Source organism: Zeus faber, assembly GCF_960531495.2.
Source record: "Zeus faber genome assembly, chromosome: 7".
In the NCBI taxonomy this organism is placed as follows: Eukaryota; Metazoa; Chordata; class Actinopteri; order Zeiformes; family Zeidae; genus Zeus; species Zeus faber.
The window spans coordinates 19,626,255-19,649,678 of NC_137203.1; the positions used below are offsets into that span (position 1 = coordinate 19,626,255).

Here is a 23,424-nt window from a genome sequence, read left to right on the forward strand (position 1 = left end):
AACCTAGTGGTCACGGATAAAAATAATAATAAAAATAAAAATGAAGAAAAAAATATGTAATCCGTCCTCGGCTTATTCTGAAGTGGAATTGCGTCCGCGGACCCATCTTTTCGTGCAGAGCTTTATAAGTGGGTCCGGGGGAATCTGGTGGAATGATTGAACATGGTTACAAACGGGTTTTCACACCGACTATATCGTGTGGTCCTCAGTGCGTCCAACACTGTGTAGTGTGTTTCCCCCGAATGAACAGTTTACACGGCAGGTGGAACCCTCCCCACCCCACCCCCAAAAAAACAGCACTTATCCCATTCAATTTGTGGTGAAACATTGTGATCCAGTGCTGGGGGGGTCGTCGTAAGTTGCAGCATTTGCGGTCTTTTTTTTTTTTTGCGGCAGACGTGAAGGCAGAGATCATCTCCTGACGAAAAAAGAAAAGCCGCAGTGGTTCAATAAGTGATCTTCGTCAAGGTCAATGTGCAGGATCGAGGCTTGAGAGAAATATAAAAAATTTAACTCAAACGAAATAAAATAAAATGAAAATAAAACAAGCCCTTGCTCCGAGTGGAATCACACCTCCATAGCTTCAGGGGACGCTGTGAGAAAGGTGCGGTTTGGGACGCCACGTGAGATAAGGGCAGCTAGGAAGTTGCAAAGCACTCAACCTGGAGTGGCAGTCACATACAGAACACGCGCACGCACGCACGCACCACTTCTAACCCACAGCAAGTCACTCAATTCTTACATGCAAACACACATCCATACCACCAACCAGGCTGAAATCCAGGCATCGCAGCACTGAGGGCCAATCCGACGCTCCACCTCCACTGTGTGTGTGTGTGTGTGTGTGTGTGTGGGTGTGTGTGTGTGTGTGTGGGTGTGGAGGGGACAGCTCAACATCGCCGCCGCCGCCGCCACCGTGGGGCTCGGGATGGAGGGGCGAGGGGATCAGGAGACGTGCGGCGAGGAGGACGGCTGTCTCCAGAAGCACCAGCCCCGCTTGGTGTTCTGCTTGCGCAGGATCTCCTCCTCGCGCTCCCGCTCCTTCTGGGAGCGCAGGTAGCGGTCCTCCTCCTTCAGGAACCACACGGGGGGCCAGCGCTGCTTCTCAAAGTGCCGCTGGTTTTCTGCAGGGGGCGGAGAGAGTCAGAGCGAACGATTGTAGGAGGGGAAGAGAGAGAACGCGTAGAGGCAGATGTGATCGAGGTTTTTATTAAAAAAAATTACCCGGAGACATGGCTTTCATGTCTTTAGGGAACTTGCGGCAGATGCTGTTGTAATTAGTGCAGATATGGTGGAGACACCACGCCGACAGCTGCTCGGCGTTATGGAACTGTAGAGGATCAAAAAGAGATACGTATAGGATAAGATATAAAAAATATAAATACACTCTGAATGCATCACCTATTACAACGCGTTTTACCCAATCTCCATCTTAAAAAAGGACCGCGCCGGTGTCAAATTGAGTTTTGGACAGGGTTCTGAGTCAGCACACGGGTTTTTACATTATGACCCCTGACCGCTTCCCCGATGATAGCTCAAATGTTTCGAAAATTAAAACAATATGATGAGAATTGCCGACAACAACGGTTACATGTATTTATGTCAGTTACTTCATTTCGCTGTATTTCTAAAAGCAATACCGCTTCCACTGATTTTCGCCTTCAATTCATTACAAGGTAGGCTTCTCACCATATCGTTCAAATGAATCCAAAACCCCAAAATAAAGACAATATATTAAAAAACGATTTTTTCCAAATGGGAGCTCTCATACGAACAATGGTCAGGACTAATGCAAAATGTGTGTGTTGACAAGTAAACAGGCTAAAAGCCAATTTGACACCAGCATTGTCCCTTAAAGCAGCACCATGGAACTCTTGCTATTTCGCGCCCCCACAGTTTGCAATTGCAAGTGCAATTGCACTTTTTCACCACTGCCGTAAAACTCGGTGTCCGAAAATAATTTATTTTACCGGACAAATTTGAATCTTATTGGTCACGTTTCAATAACAGTCTATGTGACGACGCAGATATAATGTGCACCTAGGTTACATCGCCGCTTTCCGGAGCCGTGAGCGCCGCAGGGAGAGAGGGTGCCGAGGAGGGGCGGGGCCTCCTGTTACCGGTGTAGGTACCAGATGTGCTCGGGCTGGCAGATCGGCCCGCACATGTGCGTCAGAGGTTTGAAACAAACCCCGTGGCGCAACGAAAGCGAGAGCTGGTAATAATGCTCATACGAAACATAGCCGCTCCACGATGACAGAGGTGCCATTCTCCATAATACGAGTCAGTGTACCATCAAAACGATTTGGAAGCTGTTATTTTAAAGTAAAAAAGTTGCAAAGTGCTGCTTTAAAATCCATCGAAGGATATGGATAAAATACGATATTCGGGCATAGTCTGAGGAAATTGTACACACCTGAGCCAGCTCCAGGTACGCCAACACTTCTCCGTCAAAGTCCGTTCCTTTCATGGCCAGCTGCAGGAGCTCGTCCACAGCGTGCTGCTCTGAAGACGACGACATACCACGGACAGTTCAGTGATGAGCCACCAAATGCCGTGGTTTGTTTGGACAGACAGACAGACAGACAAATAGATAGATAGATAGAAGGACAGACAGACAGACACAGTAGACAGACACAGTAGACAGACACACAGACAGACAGACAGACAGACAGACAGACAGACAGACAGACAGACAGACAGACAGACAGACAGACAGACAGACAGACAGACAGACAGACAGACAGACAGACAGACAGATAGATAGATAGATAGATAGATAGATAGATAGATAGATAGATAGATAGATAGATAGATAGATAGATAGATAGATAGATAGATAGATAGATAGATAGATAGATAGATAGATAGATAGATAGACAGATAGAGTTTACAACAGCAATTACTGGTATTATGCTGCCACAGTCGTGTAGCTCCAACTACAGCTCTCGCAGTTATTGAATAATTGCCTGATTACAATCGTTTTGTGAAGTCGCTTGATTCTACACTCATACTGTATGTTTCCATCCAAGTTTCGTGGAATTTGCGAGGCCCTAGAAATGTTGCAATAAACATACATGTTCAGCTGGCTCAATCAGTCGGATCAAGGCAAATTAACTGTCTACACAAGTGGAACGGAATGTATACATCGTTATTTTCTGCTCTCTATCATGGCACTATTATAGTGTCATAAAATGAACATAAAACGACAACTAAACTGTTAATTACAATTATTTGTATGAAAATTCCTCGCCAGCTCAAATTCTCATAATTGTGACTGGCGTAGCCCCAAACGTTAATGAACAAGATGATGAGGTTTGGCTGCCACATGTTGTTATACGGGAAGCAGTGGGTTCATTGCCAATTTAAATGGGTTTATTGGCTAGTTGTGCGAATCACAACCACGGATCAAACCAGCAAATCGCTCCGCATCTATAATTTGGGGGACTTTGCCGTACTGCGCACCCATCTGTCACGAAGAGCGACGGATCTGTGGACACTTGGCTCCCGTACAACAATATGGCAGCTTGTTTTCATGGACAATAAAGCTGTGCTTTGTTTGGGGTAAAAACACCGTTAAAAGCCCGGCTGTGGGGCTTTTTCCAGTGGACGGCGAACGCTGCCATTCCCACAGGCGAGCTCTGTACCTGTGAGGGCAACGAGCCGTGGCAAGCAGAGCCGGTTGGCCAGTACGATCAGCTCCATGGCTTCCAGACCAGGGCACGAAGTCAGCTGGCCGCAGTACAGGAACTCCAGCACCCCGCGCATACAGGCACTACTGGTGTTGGGGATGGACACCTGCGGGGAGGAACGGAGCAATGGAAAAAGAGAGGAAGGTCAACGACAGAACGACTGAGCTAATCAAATCAAACTTTATTTATAGAGCACCTTGCAAGCAAGAAGATGCAATTTTAAAGTGCTTGACAGTACATAAAATAGACAGATTATAATATCGAAATTAAGAAAATAAGAAATGTCTGAAAAATAATAAAAAATGAATACAAATAAAATATAATAAATAAATAAAACAATGCAAATATACATATAAAATTAGGGCAAAATCTAATTAAAACACAGGGAATGCAGATAGAAAGATAAATTAATATTGAAAGGAATGTACCCAGGTGATGAAACCACTCCTTACGCAAAAGCCAGGCTAAAAAGGTGTGTTTTAAGATTACTTTTTAAGAAGTCTGCTGATGGTGCACTAGACCAAACAAATACGCCATAACATGCAAGAGCTGAGATTTATATTCCCACACAATTCCTTCCCGCCTTACTAAGCTGGACTCAATGGGACACTGGTTTATGTGGTAGATTCAAACAAAAAGCAATTTCCAACACTAGACGGTTGGATATGCTGCAGGGCTTGTGAATCAATGAGCAAAACAATAAGATCATATATACATTAGCCAACAATTACTAAACCAAAGGGGATACGAGACACAACCACAATGCTTACTGATAGTAAGAAAAAAAATAAAATCATGTTTAAAGTTAAAAATGGTTGATAATGGCACTGCAGGTTGAATCTAATACTGATCTGGTTCTAGCTGGAGTTCTTCTTAACACCGCTATCCATAACACTGCTAAGAAACTGGCAAAAGATACATTCAAAAATGAACACTATGGCTGGGTATTGGGCGGGATATCACGGTTTGATTAATAATCGATTCAATCTGATATTGATGAAAATGCCCACAACTTTTTATACATATTAATAATTGCTACCAACTTTTCAGTATATCATCCGCCGTGCATTACAAAAAAAATCATGGAACAAATTCAGTCTGATACGGGAATAAAATGTTAATCAAAAATGTATTTAATATTTCAATCCACTTTCAATTTGTGACTATTGTGGTATTTAATTTCAGCAGAAAAGGGTTGCATGACTTCTAAACAAAGAATCGATATGACAATTTTCTAATTGATTCAGTTGAATTGTATCCAATTTTTTACACCCGACCCTGATGAATGCGTACAAGTGTTGATGTCACGTTTCACTAATCAGCGAGGCCAAATCATACAAGGGGTGTTAATAAATATTAATAACATATATTTTTTAATCATCTCATTACTGTAAGTCAGGCTGAGAGGAAGAAAGATCAAGGTCAGCTGCTCAGTCCAGAAAAGGAAGTAAATGATGAAGCCGCAGCGCTGGCGCTGCAGGGGAGCTTCCAGAGGCGCCGCCGCTGCGCTGCCCTTCAACTCTACAACCAATTAGAGGAATGTCACCTTGGGGGAGACCTTGTGTTACGGCTCAAATGTCACCGTGCGCCGACGCGGGTGGTCTCCGAAGCTCAGACGCTCACTCAGGGCGCGGGAAACATTAATGAGTGGACGCAGAGATGTATGGCTCGTCATCACAACTCGAGACAAATGTGAAACCAAACCTTTCTTTTGACTGCTACGCCAAACCACCCCGCGATACAGTATATTACTTTCGATTTTGTGTAAAATGTGGATCACTTATGCTACAAAGACTTTCATGCATAGTTGTCCCAAAATTAAAATTAATTTATTATTATAAATCGAAATTATAAAAATTGAGTTAGCCATTCTTCTTCTTATTATTATTTTATTCCATATAATAAGAAGAAATGTCTTAATGCTACTGCTCAGGAATACTTTGGCTCCCCTACGCTCATTCTCCCAGGGAGAATGAGCGTAGCCATGTTCACACTGGAAAATATGAGCCTAAAAATACCACGTGTGAAAATGCATTGCTGCGAGAATAGGAAATGTGGGAGTTAACAAGAAATGTTCGAATCATTCCATGTTCAAAATATGACACAAAAAAAAACCGCAAAAGGTATTTGATTTGAATAGAATGCTGTTGTATCGATTTAGCCCCGCCGGTCTTCGTCTCTATCTTGGGCGGCTCGTAATCAATCTCTGTCTATATTGTGAGCTTCTTCTGTGCTATATGAAAGTATGTATATGTTATACTGAAAACAACCAAAAAGAGTTGCAAACTGTGCTTTTTATCAGATATCTCTGGGTTTTATTAACCGCAAAACGCCTCTTTTGGCAACATCCATACTAATGTTATGTGTGTTTCACTTATTTTGTCATGAGCTATAGAGCCTTGCTGCGGATGTAGTTAAAATCTGTACAATGATTGCATGATGAGCCAATACAGCATTCATCACTCATCACTTACGATTTCGATCCTTTGCACAGGGTTGTGGAACTTGCTTCTTATGACTTATTGCTATGCACCACAACAATGGCATCACATGGGTTTGTCCACTAGACGGCTTCAGAGCATTAACTTCTGTATAGAGCTGCACACTAGGATGTTTACATTGTAGGTCTAGGATACATTCCAAGCAGTGAAAAGCAAAGACGACAACAGAGGAAAACAAAAATAATTGTCAGGCATCTGGTGCAAAGTTCTTAAGTCTTTGTGAAATTTGTGTCCCAAAAAAAAAAATGTGTCCCATCAATGTCTTTTGATATTTTTGTTTTTTCCTGCAGTAAAAATCTCAAGCGTTGACAGCTCTCGACTCACATTTCTTCTTTACGGATCATCCTTGCGAACGAGCCCGTCGCTCAAGGTCACTTCAAGTCAATAACGCTGTCACTAAAATGCTGCTTCTCTTCAGAAAACCCACGTCAAGTGCTTCCTCAAGCGTGTGCGTTCAGTTCTATTCTGACTGCATCTCGAGCGGAGCAACATGGATCCAGGACATAATATGCCGGACAAAATGTGAAGCAAACCAACGGCGAGGAAATGTCGCCGGCTGCAGTGTTGGTCACACTTGCACTGTCCACAAACAAACCCACATCTGCACTCTTTACAAGGCGACCAGGAAGAAATTGGGGAAACTGAGGTTATTGGTTGGTGTGACAAAAAACGACAAAGTTAGCCTGTGCGAGTTTTTCAGTGTGAGAAAAATGCAAATACACTTACAGATACACACACACACACACAATGCTAGAGTCCGATTCTGAGATTTTGTTTCAAGGGCATCTGCCCAATGCACTATGCCAGCTACATGCCACAAAGACAGCCAAAATAGGCAAAAACATGTACCATTCAGGGTGACCAGAGACACTGGCTGCGAACCAACGGTTAAACATTGTGGTATCTTGAGAGAGGGATCCACCACAACGGGCTTAGTCTTATATTCATTGTGTACTACAAATAAACCGTGAGGAGACAAACGCAAATAAACGTAATATTAACCTCATCCAGGTCAACCAAAATCTCTCCCAGGGCCTTACGACATAAATTTGGATCTACTTTTTTAGAACGATAATCTTCAGAATAACAAGTCTCTTCTGCGTCTCACTGCGCTCACCCACCGTGCCGTTCAGCAGCCTGGCGCCCAAATTCATAAAGCCACCTCCCGTCCGGTTGAGGCCTAATTGTACTGTAACCTAAATCCACTGAGCCTGAAAGTAACCGTACCCCGGGAGATCCGGTTCTCTAGCATCTCCTCGGGGTCCATAGTCGCTACCAGATATAGGGACTCCCGATCTGGACAGGTCAAGTTGAGTCCAGAGGTCCCTGGCCTGGCAGGAGTACCGTCGGGCCAAAACCTGAGACCTGGCACAGAGAGGTTTTGGGGTAACCAGAGCGGCTATGTAGAAAATTTGAAAATGCACCCTGAACTTAGGGCCTCTTTTGGGCCTAGAGGTAAAGAATTCTAGGAGATAATACAGGCTCCTCAGGCTCTGAATGATTGGCTAGAGCTCTGTACGTGTCTTATATACAGTAAGTCACAGAAAAGCATGACGTGGAAATGGCTTCAGCTCCTGCTTATTCTTTTTTGTTTGATTGTTTTAACACAATGTGATAATCGATCACGTGTGGAAACAAGGCCGGTCGTATAGTATAGTAACGGTGGAATCTCACGACTGCAACACAGTGTTTGATAAGATCACACCGACCCTCATGGGTACAAGGAAAGGAAATCACATGACCCCCAATAACAGGAAGTTCTACCGCACGTTGCCTGAGAACTGAAGTCAGACAGCTGTGTCTGTATGCACAATCTGTTTATTCTGCTGAAGGCACTTCCTCACCAGCCGTAAACCAGCCCTCAAGCCTGCTTTATAGCCACCCCAAGCGAAGCCGTGCGGCCCACGGCGCACGCACTACCAGAGAGCACGAGCACATGCATGTGTTGTTGCGGGTTGCCGTCCTGAGGTATTAAAATAGTCCAAATCTTTGGACAGAGGCAGCACATTTGCACAATTTATGCCCGAGATCTCATATGTAGATTCTGTTGCCACTGTTACTGCCAAATATTGTGTATAGATATGGTTGGATTCATGAAATAAAAAAATTTAAAAAGTGCTTCATCATCAGAAACGAATACACAATAAAATACACCCTGTCTGTCACGGCGTGTTTATTACATGGTACGGTCGCAACTCGACTCCACTCTGCTCGCTTTTGGGACCAGGTACTTTGTTTTCCGCTGCAGATAGTACGCCCTCAATGTAGCCGGTCGTCATAGCGACGAGGCCTCGGACGATCTAAGGCATATGTTTCCTTATAGTCAAATATTGGTTCAAATATAAATTGTAACAAAATCCATGACGATACGCTCTAATGTATTGTGTGCCCTCATAGCCTTGTTCTCCCTACCTTAGAAATAGAACTAATTTGGACAAAAATGACGACCAACTGCTCATAATTACATAAATAGTATTACATCTTTTCAGGGGGGGGGGGGGTCGAAGGAGGTCAGGTTTGATTTAGGGGGTCTCGGCTCTACGCGCTTCTCTCTCTTTGACCTCACCTTCTCAATGTAGCTCTCCATGAAGGAGCCGCGAAACATAGCGGCCATCCAATCGCAGCTGGAGATGAGCAGGGGCTTGTGGGCCGGAAGGAAGCCGTCGTCCAAGCGGAACACCACATCTAAAACCGGAGTGGGGGGGAAAAAAGCATTCATCGCGTGGTCTGCCACAGAAGCCCAAGCTACAGAGGGGGGAAAACAGACAGACAGACAGACAGACAGACAGACAGACAGACGGACAGACATCCAGACGCAGAGAGGAAAACAGACAGACAGACGTACACAGAGACACAGACACAAGTAGACAGACAAAGAGATAAATTGACAGAAGGATGGTGCATCGTTTGACACTGTCAGGGAAGGAGCGCAGACGAGGGGGAGTGGGTCAAAGAGCATTTCCTTCACAGTCTACTCTGGACTATAAATCCAGCAGGGCAAGCGAGGATAAAGTCAAAGCAACTCCACTTATGTAAACAAGTGACCCTTATACTGTAACTGGCTGCAAAAAAACCCCCCAAAAAACAACAACACAGGTTTCATTTGCTGCCCTCACCGAGAAAGTAGTTCGGACAACCGGTTCGGAGAAGCTGTGTCTCTAAATTAATTTGTATCATTTCTAGCGCGGTTGGATGACGAAACAAATAACTGTGGTTAATTACACAAAAACAAAAGAGGCAGCGGAGCGCTACGTGTGAGATAGCCTAGTCGGAAATGGAAGATGTCCAGCCGTTGGCTGTAAATGTTGCTTGAACATGAATATACAATGACTCGGGCGGGGCGGGGCGGGGCAGATAGCAAGACATGGAACACACTGGACAGGAGGCATGCATGCACAGACACAAAAAACACCCCACAGACTGACAACTCAACAGATAGCCATCAAGTCACTTGATGACAGTTAACAGACATCAAAATACATGTAAATCACAACCAAAGAAAATTGCATATTTTCTTTTGAATATACAACGTCAAATACATGGTCAAATGTACACTGAGTGTATATTCAACGAAACTTAGTTGTGGATTTGAAAATGCTTGAAATGAACAGAATATTTAGTAAAACTCTACACAAAGACACTAATGTGTTTTAAAGTACTAAGTAGGCGGACGATCAGCACGGAGGTTTTACCAGCAAACGTCCCCTTAGTGAGACTCTCCTTGATGCGGTTGGCCCTGCGGACGTGAAAAGCCTTGGTGATTTCCTGGTTCATAAAGCTCTCTCGGTTCAGAATGTTAGCCACCATCATTCTCAGGTCAAACACCTCGAGCAGCTCGGCAATGGTGGCGACCTGCATGAGATCTCCCCGTTCCTCGTCCAGGCTGCCTGTGTAGAGGTACTGGAGCACGGCCTACAACGGGCGGAAGGCGGGGTTAGCGTCGGCGCTCGTCTTGTTGCCGTCCAATGCAACTATAACTAGACTGGGGCTGGGTGATGGGCAGGACCTCAAGACTTGATTTTGATAGGGCCACGATGCGATCCAATATCGATTTAATCCTTGATTGATGAGGCGGTTTACGATACAATTCTATATCGATATATTGACATTTTATACACAAGATTGCAAGAGAATTGCTACCATCTTTTCAGTTTTCATCTGATGAGCATTACAAGAATATTTATCTGACATTTGCATCCAATGCAGAGATTAAATATTTCACTTCAGTTGTGCCTATTGTGGTAGTTCATATAATCTGTAAGAAGTTGCATAACTTCTAAACAAAGCATCGATTCAACTTTTCCAATCGATTGTATCGACCTTTTAAAACCAGTACCAACAGTGCCATTGTTTAATAATAGTCGTGATTGTTTAATGATGGCGTGTTTGGAATATAACTTGTTACCTGGAACGGCTCTTCCTGTATGAGTGCGTCCATGGCCACGACGGTCATCAACCTCGGCCGTCCAGTCATGGGATCGTCCACATGCTCGAGACGCACACTGAGGAAGCCCCTTCCCCACCCGGAGAGGGCGCGCCCCGTCCCCAGGGCCGCCGGGGAACACGGAGCCCTGGACTGGAGGGCGTTATCGCTCCGAGAAGTCCTGAGAGAGCCCTGCTGGAGGAGCGGAGGCCGCTTCAGCCACCGCACCCCGCCCTCCGCGGCGTCCTTATCGATGTCGAGGCTCTTGGTGCGCCCGGCTTGCTCCTTGGCCCCTCTCCGGCTCTGCTCGTCTTCGTCCCCGCTTTCGGAGCGCTCCTCGCCCTCCCACCCGTCCCCCACCCTGGGCCCCGGAGCCGAGCCGTCCAGGTCGAGGGTGAAGAGGTCGTAGAACTTGGAGCAGGAGGTGGCCAGGTAGACCTTGTGGGCAAAGACGCGAGTGGCGCCACCCTGCAGGAGGAAGAGAACGTCGGCGCACAGCGGCTGGCAGAAGAGGGAGTCCGGCCCCTCACCATCGGTCGGAGGCGGGTCTGGAATTCCTACTATGGGCCGCGGGGGCCGGGGAGGGAGGAAGGGCGCCTGGAGGAGGGGTCTCTGGACCTTCTTCAAGTGGGACTTCCAGAACTGCAGGTGGCGCCGGGAGATGAGGGCGGCGCGGATGGCGTTGTCAAAGACGTCTTTGACTCCAAATTGGGCGACGATGCTGGTTTCGTAGTAGGGAATGCCGAGCTCCTTGGCCACCTCGTGGCCTCTCTCTGGAGGGAGGATGTCTGTGGGTTTGATGGGTCTGTGGACCAGGGAGATACAATCACAGCCTCACCAAAAAGGTCAAACAGGAGCATAGGAGTGAGGAAATAATTTGAAAAGGATGTTACAAATGAATGGCAGAAATAGTCAATGGCGTTAGCCACACGTAGCCGTATGTCGCTGATAACTTTTGAATGATTTGGTGTATTTCATTTTAACACATTTGTAAGAACTAAAGGCAGGGCAGCCGGTGTGCTCGGTAGGATCACAGCTCATCAGCATTACAATATACCGACCATACAAATTGAAGATTTGCAACCTAAAGTCGTACACGCATTTTGCCTATAATGACAGGGCTCTCACTTGGCTAGGGGTCGTCGAGCGCGGTTCACAGCGTCCAGGTCGGCGTAGCGCAGATCCAGCTGGCAGCCGACCAGGATGATCGGGGTCCGTGGGCAGAAGTGCTTGATTTCCGGGAACCACATTGTGCGGACGTGGCGAAGGGAGTTGGGGTTCGCCAGAGAGAAGCACAGCACCACCACGTCAGACCTAGCGGGGGAGGGGGGGGGGGGGGGCGGAAATCGTCGAACATTTGAACAGGAGGAAACAGAGAACTGTCGAGTGAAAGGAAAAACAGAATCAAAGGACGCAGGGAATAGGGGAACGGGGAGTTCGTTTTGAGCGCTTGACATGTGGCGAGGGGAGAGAAAAGAGTCATCAGCACCAAGAGTTCAGCGCCGTGTCATTCAGCGGAAGAAAAAAAGACGGGACAAACGGACAGTCTTTGAACGGAGTAAACGAAGGAGGGAATGAAAAGAGCTGTACCAAGGGGCCAAGCATCTTGTCACTTCCTGTTTGAAGCGTGTGTGTAAATAGAAGGAGCCCATAGGATGCCAGAGGGCATTGTGGGAGCACAGACGGTGCCACTATGCATGGAGTAAGGTGAGGTCACACATTTCCATTCTGATGTGTGTGACCACTGTGTCTGTCTGCTTTTGTGTGTCTTCATATGGATGTGTGTGTGGGCGTGTGTGTGCGTGTGCGAGCGTGTGTCCCTGTGTCAGTTTGTGGGCAGCCCAAAAGGCAGGTGATCTGTGTAGCCCCTGCCCCTCTCTCTTACATAAACCTCCCTAAGCCCCCTAAGGCTGCACAGGCCACAAAGAGAGCGCTAAGAATAGATCAGGACACACACACACACACACACACAGACACACACACACACACACACACACACACTCACACACACACACAGACACACACACAGACACAATAATTCCTCTGCTCAGCTGCAGTGTTAGCACGAGCGGACAGCAGCACTTTGGGGTGTTGTGGGGACAGAGCGTGTTCTGCAGACTCTACGGTAGAGTTAAGGGGCGCGCATGTGTGTCCGTGTGTCTGTGTGTGTGATAGAGAGAGAAAGCGACATCTCCGTCAACTCCAGCACAATGCGGTATTTGAATAAACCAACAACAAAAACAATTCAAAAGAAGGGCAAGGAATTTGCATATAAGCAAACAAAGAAGATGAAAGGCGGTGAAATCAATATCTTATCAGCTGCATGTTGACACTGTAACAGCCATTCCACATCTCATTATTTCTAATATTTAATACTGCTCTTGTCTTAAGGATCCCAGTAAAAAACAACCGACAAAGCACACACGGTTAAACCGGTGAGTCCATTTAACTTCTTAAACAATGCGTCATCAGATATAGATATACTAAATTATGATACTTAATTAAGGAGAATTAAGTGACCTACACTAAAATAAATTACCTTTTACGATGTATAACAGTCATGCAGTCCACGCATTTACTTTTAAGTTGTAAATTCACCCACTAACCCAGTCATGCATGACATACACTGCAAAATTATTACATCACAGCATGCGACACTCGCTCAGCACACACACATACACACACTTGTACACGTGCACTAGACCCAGGCGAGTGTGCTGGGAATCCGGGGTATGAGTGTACGGTTTCAAGGCAGGTTCTACCTCTGTGTTAATCCAGTGTTTGTGTGTGTTGATATGTGAATATTTGAACCCTATGTGTAGATGTATAGATTTATTCCAAAAAAGGAACGGTTTATTACGATGCCATGCGAATCTGTGTGCATGTGTTATAGAGTTCAGGTAATAATTCATTATCTGTAAACATGATCTCTGTGTACGTGGAAATTCAAGTCAAATGATACGCCAATGAAACTGACCCACATTTGCAGGCGTCAACAGAAAATATGTGTGTGCGTGTGTGTGTGTGTGTGTGTGTGTGTGTGTGTGTGTGTGTGTGTGTGTGTGTGTGTTTGTGTGTGTGTGTGTGTGTGTGTGTGTATCCAATATGCAAAGGTCATTGGCTGGACACGTTTATGTAATGCACACAAACACACACAGCATGCACAAATACTGCAATGCTCCTAACAAGTCAGACTTTTCCGAAATTAAAAGATAGAAAATTGAGGAAACAGCTTTCAGCACTTTTGAAGCAGCAGTTTGAAAATGTTGCAAAATCAATGGAAAGACGAGTTCGTACAACAGCAGTTTTACTTAGACTGCTACTGTGAGAGTATTTCTCTTTTCTCACATTAGACGCCGCTGAGGTTCAGTTTGGTTTGACGTGCAGGGCTGGCCGGAGCACTTGATCAACCAAAACATTCCGTCATGAGGGGACAGCACTGAGCATGTGACGCACCGGCTATTTTTCTTACCATCTGATTATTTAAAGTTTTGATATCAACAAAGACCAAGGGGTTTGAAGGACAGCGGGAGGAGGGGGTGCTGACAAACAGAGCCTTGAATGAGGTGGTGGTGAGGGCATGTCTGGGCAAGTTGGAGGAGGATTGGGAGGAAAAACATAAGGAGGTCAATAGAATGGAGAGTGTGTGAGTGTGTGCGTGTGTGCGTGTGTGTGGGTGCATAGAGGGAGGAGTTGTGCTAGTTGATGCATGGAAGGAGGTTTGGCGAGCAGAGAACAGCTGAGCTGGCACTGTCTCTTAATCAGCTGACTAGGCATATAGCACAATCTGATGAACACACACACACACACACACACACACACACACACACACACACACACACACACACACACACACACACACACACACACACACACACACACAGACACACACACACACACACACACACACACACACACACACACACACACAGAGGGAGATACAGGGAAGGGAGGAGCTTCTGCTTAGCGTTCGACACTAAAACACAGGCGACCAACAAAGCGCACACACGCAAACTGTCATGGAAACGCACTTCCAGGAAGTGACCGGGTGACCTGTTGCACAAACACAGTGCATCCACCCCCCTTTGAGAGCCGTGTGTGTGTGTGTGTGTGTGTGTGTGTGTGTGTGTGTGTGTGTGTGTGTGTGTGCGTGCGTGTGCGTCTGTCGGTCTGCTCAAGACTGAGCTGCCCTGTTGCGAGTCAGGACTATTTAAGAGGCTTTTTAAAAAGATAACAGGCCCGGGGAAGATGGATGAAGTCGGGGATAAAGAGATAGACTGCCATATTGAAGGAGGTATAAAGGGATCGAGGATAAGAGGGATAAAGAGATGATCCAATCATGTCGACGAGCGGAGGGATAGTCTGGGTAAAGGGCACAAAACACTAAGAAGGTAAAAATAAAAATAAAACAATAATAATAAAGTGTCAGGGTAACCCCTGTGTTCTCAATGGTTCTGGAGGGAGTCACATTCCCCTCAGCGAGCCTGCGGTGTGTTGCCGCAGATTTGGGCTAAAGAGTTTGCTGTCAATCCCTGGCTGTTTTCATAGCCAACACCGCGCAATCTCTCTGGCTGAAACCACATTAACTCTGACCTGTTTGTTCTAAAGCGTTGAGCTCGGTTTATACCTGCCGAGCGTGAGGGCGCGGGGGGAGCGCGTGACGCAGATGACGACACCGGGGAGTGGCGCCGCGGCGCGTGGGGACCCGTGCAATATCGCGGGGGAGAGGGCGCGCACGCGAACCCCTGAGATTTTGTGACCTGCCGCGAGAAGCGTTCCCCTGGAAGTGCATTGGAGGCAATGGGGGATCAGCGTTTTGCTGTTTTATTTCTGATGTGTTGGACAACATTGATCCGCAGCACAAGCCATATGTGAAATTCAAAGACCGCCAATTACTTTTTGACGCAGAGACAAAATAGTATACGCAAACAGCTCAGTCGGGCTTGGTGATTTTATTGTAAATGAACTGGGTCAGTTCATTCAGTTTAAATAATATGTACCGTTTATATTGGTATTTATGTCAGTTTCTTTTTAGAGAAACTAGCAATGAGGGAGAATAATTTCACATTGTGACTCTGTTCCACAGTAAGTTCTCGTAAGTCCTGTAATAAAACGCTGAGTAAGACCTAACTTCTACCCCCGGTCTCCTGACTCTGCATGGAACGGGCTGACAGACCAGCTCCTTTTCTCCTTTTCGGCACTTTTGTCGGTTCAACCACCACGAACAGCAATTCCTCCTCGGCACAAGCTCTGATGCTGTGCGTGCGGCCATGTTTGCGTGCGGTCTAGCGCTCTTCTTCCTTTACTACTTTCTGCTTCACGCGGTACTTTCTCCCTACTGCCACCCGTGGTTCCTGAGAATAACGTAACAGAGAATGTTCCAGCTACAAATGCCCTGCACCTTCTGCGCGGGCGCACAGCTCCGCGCCCCACCTGCACGAAGGTATAACCAGGGCTTTACAAGGTGCCATTGTGTGTGTGTGTGTGTGTGTGTGTGTGTGTGTGTGTGTGTGTGTGTGTGTGTGTGTGTGTGTTATATCAGTACTTAAAAATAGCCAACAATAGGTTTTAGGATAGTGACCTGTTTCAGCACAGTGACCGCACAGAAAGACAAAGAGACACTCGGTGTGTGTGTGTGTGCGTGTGTGCGTGCGTGCGTGCGTGCGTGCGTGCGTGTGTGTGCCTACCTGCCATAGGCAAACCGCCTATCCTTGTGATGATCGCCAAAGGTGTCCCAGAGCCTCAGGGACACACTGACCTCGTCCACCACATCCCGGGATCTCTCCAACACCTAGGACACCAAGCACCGAATCAGTCTCCAACTAAATGAAAGTTGCTTTTGCCTTCAAACGTTGAATTCCAATTGCTATGGCACTTAATCAAGCCACGGACGTAAAACAATTTCAGGATGTGTGAGGTTTCTACCTCACCTATTGTGTCAGAAAACGGTTGAAGGGTGCACGTACGTGATGCAGTTTTTTATTTTCCATCCCATGTTGATTCAATGCGTTTTGGCCTGTCTGTTCATGCGTGTGTGCGTGTGTGTATATATATATATATATATATATATATATATATATATATATATATGCATGTACGGTATTGTGTGCCCACCTCCTGGCATACGCGGTACTGGTCGATGGCCCAAACGGTTGGCACGTGGGTGGCGAGCAGCTGGTACTGTGTGAGGGTGGCGTTGCAGGCCCGGGCACAGATGAGCCTGGTCTTGCCAACTGCATTATCTCCTACCACCACACACTTAATGGTTTCCACATTGGGCCGTTCATAGTCTGTGTCTATATCCATGGAGAAGGCCCTGTAGGAATGTGAGCGGGAGACACAAGGGGAGAAGAAGCGTTACTGGAAGATCAGATGAAATCTTCGGAGCAAAGTGAAAGGTAGCATTGAGACATTGAATTTCAACAGCAAAGACGTGGTTGCGTCGGCACGGTTGGAAAAGCAGCCCGCGCTCAAATTCAGCCGAGTCCGGGGCGCGTTAGCCGAGGCTCTGAGCCCCCAGAGCGGCAATGACCGGCGTGCCCGAGCTGCTGCCAAACTCCTCCACAGAACAGAGGTTTGCAGGCTGAGCAATAGAGTCCTCAGAGCTATTTTTATAACAGCACAGGCAGAGAGAGAGAGAGAGAGAGAGAGAGAGAGAGAGGGAGGGTGAGAGAGAGAGAGAGAGAGAGAGAGAGAGAGAGAGAGAGAGAGAGAGAGAGAGAGAGAGCGAGCGGGAGAGGGAGAGAGAGAGAGTGTTCCCCTTAGCTCATTGTCTCTTTCCCTCTTTGGATGCCAGGAAAGCATCGCCCCCTTTGAGAAATAAATAAATAACAGAATAGAGTGATAAAGCATCTACCTTGGCAGAGAGAAAGATCTTGGACAGGCTCCTCTAAAGCAATGCCAGGAATCTTTCTCTTCACAACTCCTTCAACTTTCGTATAACAGGCTGCTTGTCAGCCCTGCAGCTTCTCCATTGGGAGCTTATCCCCATGTTTGCGTTGGGAATTTGAGACTCTCGACTGTCCCTACCCCAATGGTGTGTCTATGCATGAATGGAATTGTATGAATTATTATGTAGTAGCAGTAGTGATGTAATATGTCTTATTTACACACGGTTCTTCCTATTAACCCCCAAAAAATGCATTGGAAACATGGCTAGAAATAATTTTACGGTGAATGATACTACAAATCCACTCCCTTTACGCTTTGAGCATAGCACCAAAGGTTAATGACCTTATAAGATATGACCAATTAATTCTGTGGAACCATCTACAAAACATTGACATTAGTCAACAACAGAATAACAATAATTCAATATTTTACCTCAGAGTGCACAACTAGCACAAACTATCCAATACAAAATATATTCAGCCACAACAAATAAAGACTGAAAACCAAGACAGGCGGTCATGTCCATAATTATAAGCCAAATTGCTTTGATATGTAAATGTTTAACTAAAATGCCTGGTAGCACACACCAACACAACAGGCTGATTAAAACACTATTGCACAAAAACTAACCTCAACAATTATTGCAAATTCACTAGTACATACCAAGTATCAAGGTTAATTTTGCAATACTTTGTAGACGATTTCGACGAATTCAACAAAGAATTGATTTTATCTCTGGCATGGTTTAGTTTTACGACCTTACTGACTTTGAATTAGAAACCTATTTCAGGGACAAGCTTCCGTTGAAGAAAATATAACCGAAGCCCCGTTCACAAAGGTGTTATTGACACGACAGAAGCCGGCCAGCCAAATCAATCCCTGAGCCTAACGTACCGAGGCCCCATAAATAGAGCCACTGAAACATTCATAAAGGCCGCTGCTTGTTATTCCATTGACGTGAACGCCGGTGCAACAGTTCATCCCTGAACTGACAGACATTGGAGGCTATAAATGGCATCTACAGTATTCAGCGGACACACACGAGCCGCATGCACTCCCCGAGGATCCAGCCGGCTGCAGCTCCCGCTAAACCTCACTTTCTGCCCTAAACTCATGCACTCTCCCAATGTTCCAAACATGTCATATATAAATTTCCCCTGGTAACTATGAATAAAAAAAACAAAACACTATCAACACGCACAATGCCCAAGGTCCAGTTCTGAATTCCGAGTTCCTATTCAAACAGAGAGCAGAGCAGATGCAGGCCTACCTTGTTCTGTGGAAGCTGCAGTAAAAGTGTCTGTATTTTGTGTGTGTGTGTGTGTGTGTATATCTATGTATGTGTGTGTGTGTGTGTGTGTGTGTGTGTGTGTGTGTGTGTGGTCAGTGTGGAGGTGAGGTGATTGTGCCTTTCTGAGTTATAAATACTCTCTCCCTCTCTCTTTCTCTCCCCCTCTCTCTCCCTCCCTCCCTCCCTCGCCACCTGTCTGCAACACCTCCGGGGACACGTCTGTCCCTGTGCATCAGCTACAGGGGAGTGCCGGGGGGGCTGTAAAAGTTACTACATCCTTGTTACTTATCTAACGGACATCTGACTGATGACTGCTGCAGCTGCACAGGAGTGTGTACCGTTGACCACCAGAACAAGCACACGCACACGCACACGCACACACAGACACACACACACACACACAGTCTCTTTGTGAAGGAAAATCCTGAGATAAAAACACGCTGAGGTGAGCAGGGGGGATTTTTTCCTCATGAGTAATTCACATCATACATAAAATAGAGAACGAGAAACAAAGAGAGCAAGAGCGAGAGAGAACGAGAGAGAGAGAGAGAGGGGTCGGACAGTTGTGCTGTGGGGATCAATGCAGCTGTTTGAAGACAAACAGTAACTAACTGGTCTGAGGAACAACAAATGCCTGTTTTGCATCCTGCAGATGTTTTCTCTACAGGCAGGGAGAATATGGGAGAGAGAGAGAGAGCGAGAGAGGGAAGGGAAGAGGGACGTTTCTCAGCTTGTCACAAATGTAAACTGTGAGGGGAAGTCAAAGGAGGCAACAGAAGGTCCGCAAGATCCACTGATCCATGTAAGGCTGTACATTTTTCTGTGCGCTTACGTGTGTATGTGTGTGTGTGTGTGTGTGTGTGTATGTGGTAATGCGCTTAGGGCCAATCTGTGAGCCCTGGAATGATGTGAGCAGTGATGTAATCAAGAGTGTTGGTTGTGTGGCCAGTTTCTCAGGGGGATCAGGGCACCGGCCTCCTCGATATCATATTCCTCCGGCTCTTGTGTGGAAGGCTTCAAGTTACGGTCTAGTCATGTGGCATTCACTTGCGCATAAACTTCACAAACACACACACTGTTTTTCTAAACACACCATTTTGAATATACAACCACATATTGTGTAAAATCCCCTCCGCCACCCAGCCATACACTATTCCAGTGTATGGGGGTACTCGTACCCCTAGGGGTATTTTGGGGTACTGTAGGGGGTACGAAAATTAAAATAAATTAAAATTTTTGATTGTGCATAAGGATTAGAAAACACATATGATGCACACACATTCATAATTTATGTTCATTTTCTGTTATTTCCACCAAATACTGTAAATATTTTTACACACAAATCCTTGCACACAGGCAGAATTGCAAACAATCCCCCGCATTCATGTAAACAGTGTGTGTGTGTGTGTGTGTGTGTGTGTGTGGCTAACACACACACACGTCCCTATGACTTGTCAGCGAGCCAGACGCTGTCAGGGTGGAGCACATCAGACGAGAGGAGGAGGGGGAAGCAGAAAAGCTCCAGTTTCATTTTCAGCCGGTGACTGATGGTGTACATCACACAGACGTCTAGACATCATCCGCTGGTCGGTGTCATTTTCACATCGAGGCAGATATTTAAAAAAGTGATGGAATGTGACAATATGAACTATGTGCGTGACGGTGTATGTGTGTGTAAGAGACTTGTGTTTTCCAACTGTCAATACGATGTATAAAGGGGCTCAAACAAAGCTCAACTTGCCTCTTTGCACAGACAGGGATGGAGTGTGTGTGTGTGCGTGCGTGCGGCGGCGGCGCATGCGTAGCTGTGTGTGTGCCGAAGACAGACAAAGAGACTCATGCATAATTTAGGTGGTGTGCATCTCAGCGGTGCTTTGCTTCGGCCTGGGGGGGCATTTCATCAGAAGAGCTTTTGGAGCTCCGTCTCTCCGTCTGCTTGTTTCTTTCTTCATTTCACATAATCAGAGGTCTTTCATTTCTTTTTTTTTTTTTTCCTCTTTCTATGTAAAACCCACTACTCGCTTTCAGGCCAAATCCTTTCATTACCGTTTTGTCCCGCCGGTGTCTGGTTTGCTTTCCAGCTGTGCTCGATCGCCCACGCCTTCTGACCCACTGACTATCCCTCCCGCTTGCGCCCTCTGCTTTTCCTTGTTGTCCGCTCCAGTACACAGCTATTTCATCCTTCGCTTCATTGTGCCTCTCTTGATATCCTCCTCCCCTCACCACGCAGCACTGCACCCCTGCTCTCGTCCCAGTCCCCTTTTTACTCTGCACATGCACACACACACACACGCACAAATTGCCATGGGCGCAGCTGGCACAGACTGGTTACATAACTTGGTCTGTTGCCTCTGCTTAGCTCCCTGTGTGGCTGACAGTAGACTTTGGTCTCGCTGACCTCATACGCATGCACATACAGACACAAGCCCATGTGTCAGTCGGCCTCTTGTCTGTAAGCGCGGTGGGCAACGAGACTGGAGCAGCCGAACGACCAGCCGGCTAACTCGCTGGGTTACGACTCATACTGTGCACGGTACGCACAGTACCCTGGCCAATCAATTGAAATAACGTGGAAGATGTATGCATTGATCCTAGGAGCGCAATCTCTGACAGGAGAAGTGGCAGCAGCGGCCTGACACCTCGCCAGTCAGAGCCACGCCGCCTCTTCTCTCTTATACCGATATGCTGCACTGCAAACACAGACCGATAGGCAGAGCAATGACCTAATTTTCTACTTCCAAATCACTCCAACATTCCCGTTCTACTACTCTCTCGATATGACTATACATGTTGCCTTCACTGTACTTTTCATGCCTATACTCCATAGGAGCTTCTCAAGTGTCGTGGCTTAGGCCCCCCTTTTGCTGCTTTCCCGACCACTCATTAACGCTCCCTCCCTAAGCGCTTGTCTTGCTCCCCTGATTATACTTCCACCTTCCCCAAACAGGTCTCTCTGTACAGTAAGTTATTCAAAAGGCCTAGGTCAGTAATGCAAATATTATTATAACCTCTATTCTACCTCCAAGGTGATTGGAACCTTGGATTATCATTGCGAATATGAAGAAAATGGGATAGAAACCAAAAGCAATCTCTACAGTACAACACCCACACCCACACACACAATAGCAGAGGCTGCATTTACTTTTGTTGCGTCCGCCATTTGAAGTGCCTCGGTGAAAACATTCTAGTCAGTCATGTTATACTGTTTAACTCCTCCACCTGGGTGTGTCGGTGCTCAGTTATCCGGCTGTGATGTTGATGAAGTCAAATAATGTCTCAGTACCACAAGCTTATACACATATAGCGCAGTAATGATCATTGTAGCTACCATGTAAAATTGGTGACAGTGGTAGCAGGTCTGGAAGTTTCTGAATGTACAGGAAGGAACCTGGAAGGATCGTTCACCGTTCACCACCACTGTTTTAACCGTTGCTCGGGACTGAAAATGGATCCGAGGGGCATCTGAACACTTGATGGAGAAAGAACAAAAAAAAAAGACAGATTGCATACACTGGGTATATATTTAAGGGATTGGGATGTCAATTTGATAGAGGACTCGCAGTGTGCAACAAAAGGCAGTGTGTGTGTGTGTGTGTGTGTGTGGTTTAAAAGGATAACATACCTGAATACCCACCAGCATTAATAGGACATTGGGATCGCATAGTGTCCTCATAATTTAGTGTCTTCGTAATCCATAAGACGTTTCGAAACATTTAATATGCAAGTCTACATAATCCCAGCTAATCTTGTTTTTAAAGTTGTCTGGGGGTTGTTTTTTTTCTCTAAATTACTCTATAAACCTACACCTGTGTGTGTGTGTGTGTGTGTGTGTGTGTGTGTGTGTGTGTGTCGAGCTCCGGGGACAATGCATGTAATCTTGAATCGGACATATCGCCTTTAAGTGTCCAGTAAAGATTCACAGTCACTACGGGCAAAGAGGCTACTTTCCATCATTGTGCATCAATGGAACAAGCCTCATCCGTCCGCGCCCATTCATAAGCACCTGGCTCATTCACATTTTTGGAAGCAATTCAGTAAAAAAAAAAAAAAAAAGAAAAGAAAAGAAGGAATCGATATTTTTCCTGGAAAAGATGCACTTGCAGCTCTTTCAAGCGAGAAGTGAATCGCAGGTTGATATCGTGCTCTGCAGCCCAACAACAACAACAACAACAACAACAACAACAACAACAACAACAACAAAAAAGATGCACCGATAAGCGTTGCGCAACGAGCCAAGCCCGTCCGCCGCCGCCACCACGGCGCGACCGACGAGCCAGGAAAAGCAATGGAATCGCCGCGCCGCGCCGTGGGAGCCAGTCCGCGCTCCCCGTCCTCCGCGCTCGGACAACCGCTCCGCGTCGGTTAGAAATCGGTTGCGCCGCGCACGAGCCGCCCCTACCTTCCGACGCTCCCAGAACTGACCCACATGCCACTGGTCACGCGAACCGGACAAAGGCTTGGACGGAAGGATAAAAAAAAAACAACAACAACAACAACAAAAAAAAAAAAAAAAACCCCAGCGGCCCCTCGGCTTTTCGGACCCGGAGCCGAAAACACACCGGCGTGAACCCGGAGCTCTTTTTTTTTTTGTTGTTGTTGTCGGGGGGCGGAGGGGGGTGGTTGGTT

General features: G+C 46.4%; 1 protein-coding gene across 1 annotated transcript; it reads right to left on the minus strand.

The window, feature by feature from the left end:
* Window positions 1-489: 489 nt before the first annotated feature.
* Window positions 490-23,226, minus strand: rhobtb4 (Rho related BTB domain containing 4; the record flags this gene model as incomplete). Its single annotated transcript, XM_080004119.1, has 11 exons — window positions 490-1,124; window positions 1,225-1,330; window positions 2,417-2,505; window positions 3,648-3,798; window positions 8,760-8,878; window positions 9,886-10,105; window positions 10,599-11,421; window positions 11,745-11,930; window positions 16,304-16,407; window positions 16,731-16,932; window positions 23,198-23,226. The coding sequence occupies 11 exons, from the start codon at window positions 23,224-23,226 to the stop codon at window positions 946-948; spliced, it is 2,208 nt and encodes a 735-aa protein (XP_079860245.1). The 3' UTR covers window positions 490-945.
* Window positions 23,227-23,424: the final 198 nt, after the last annotated feature.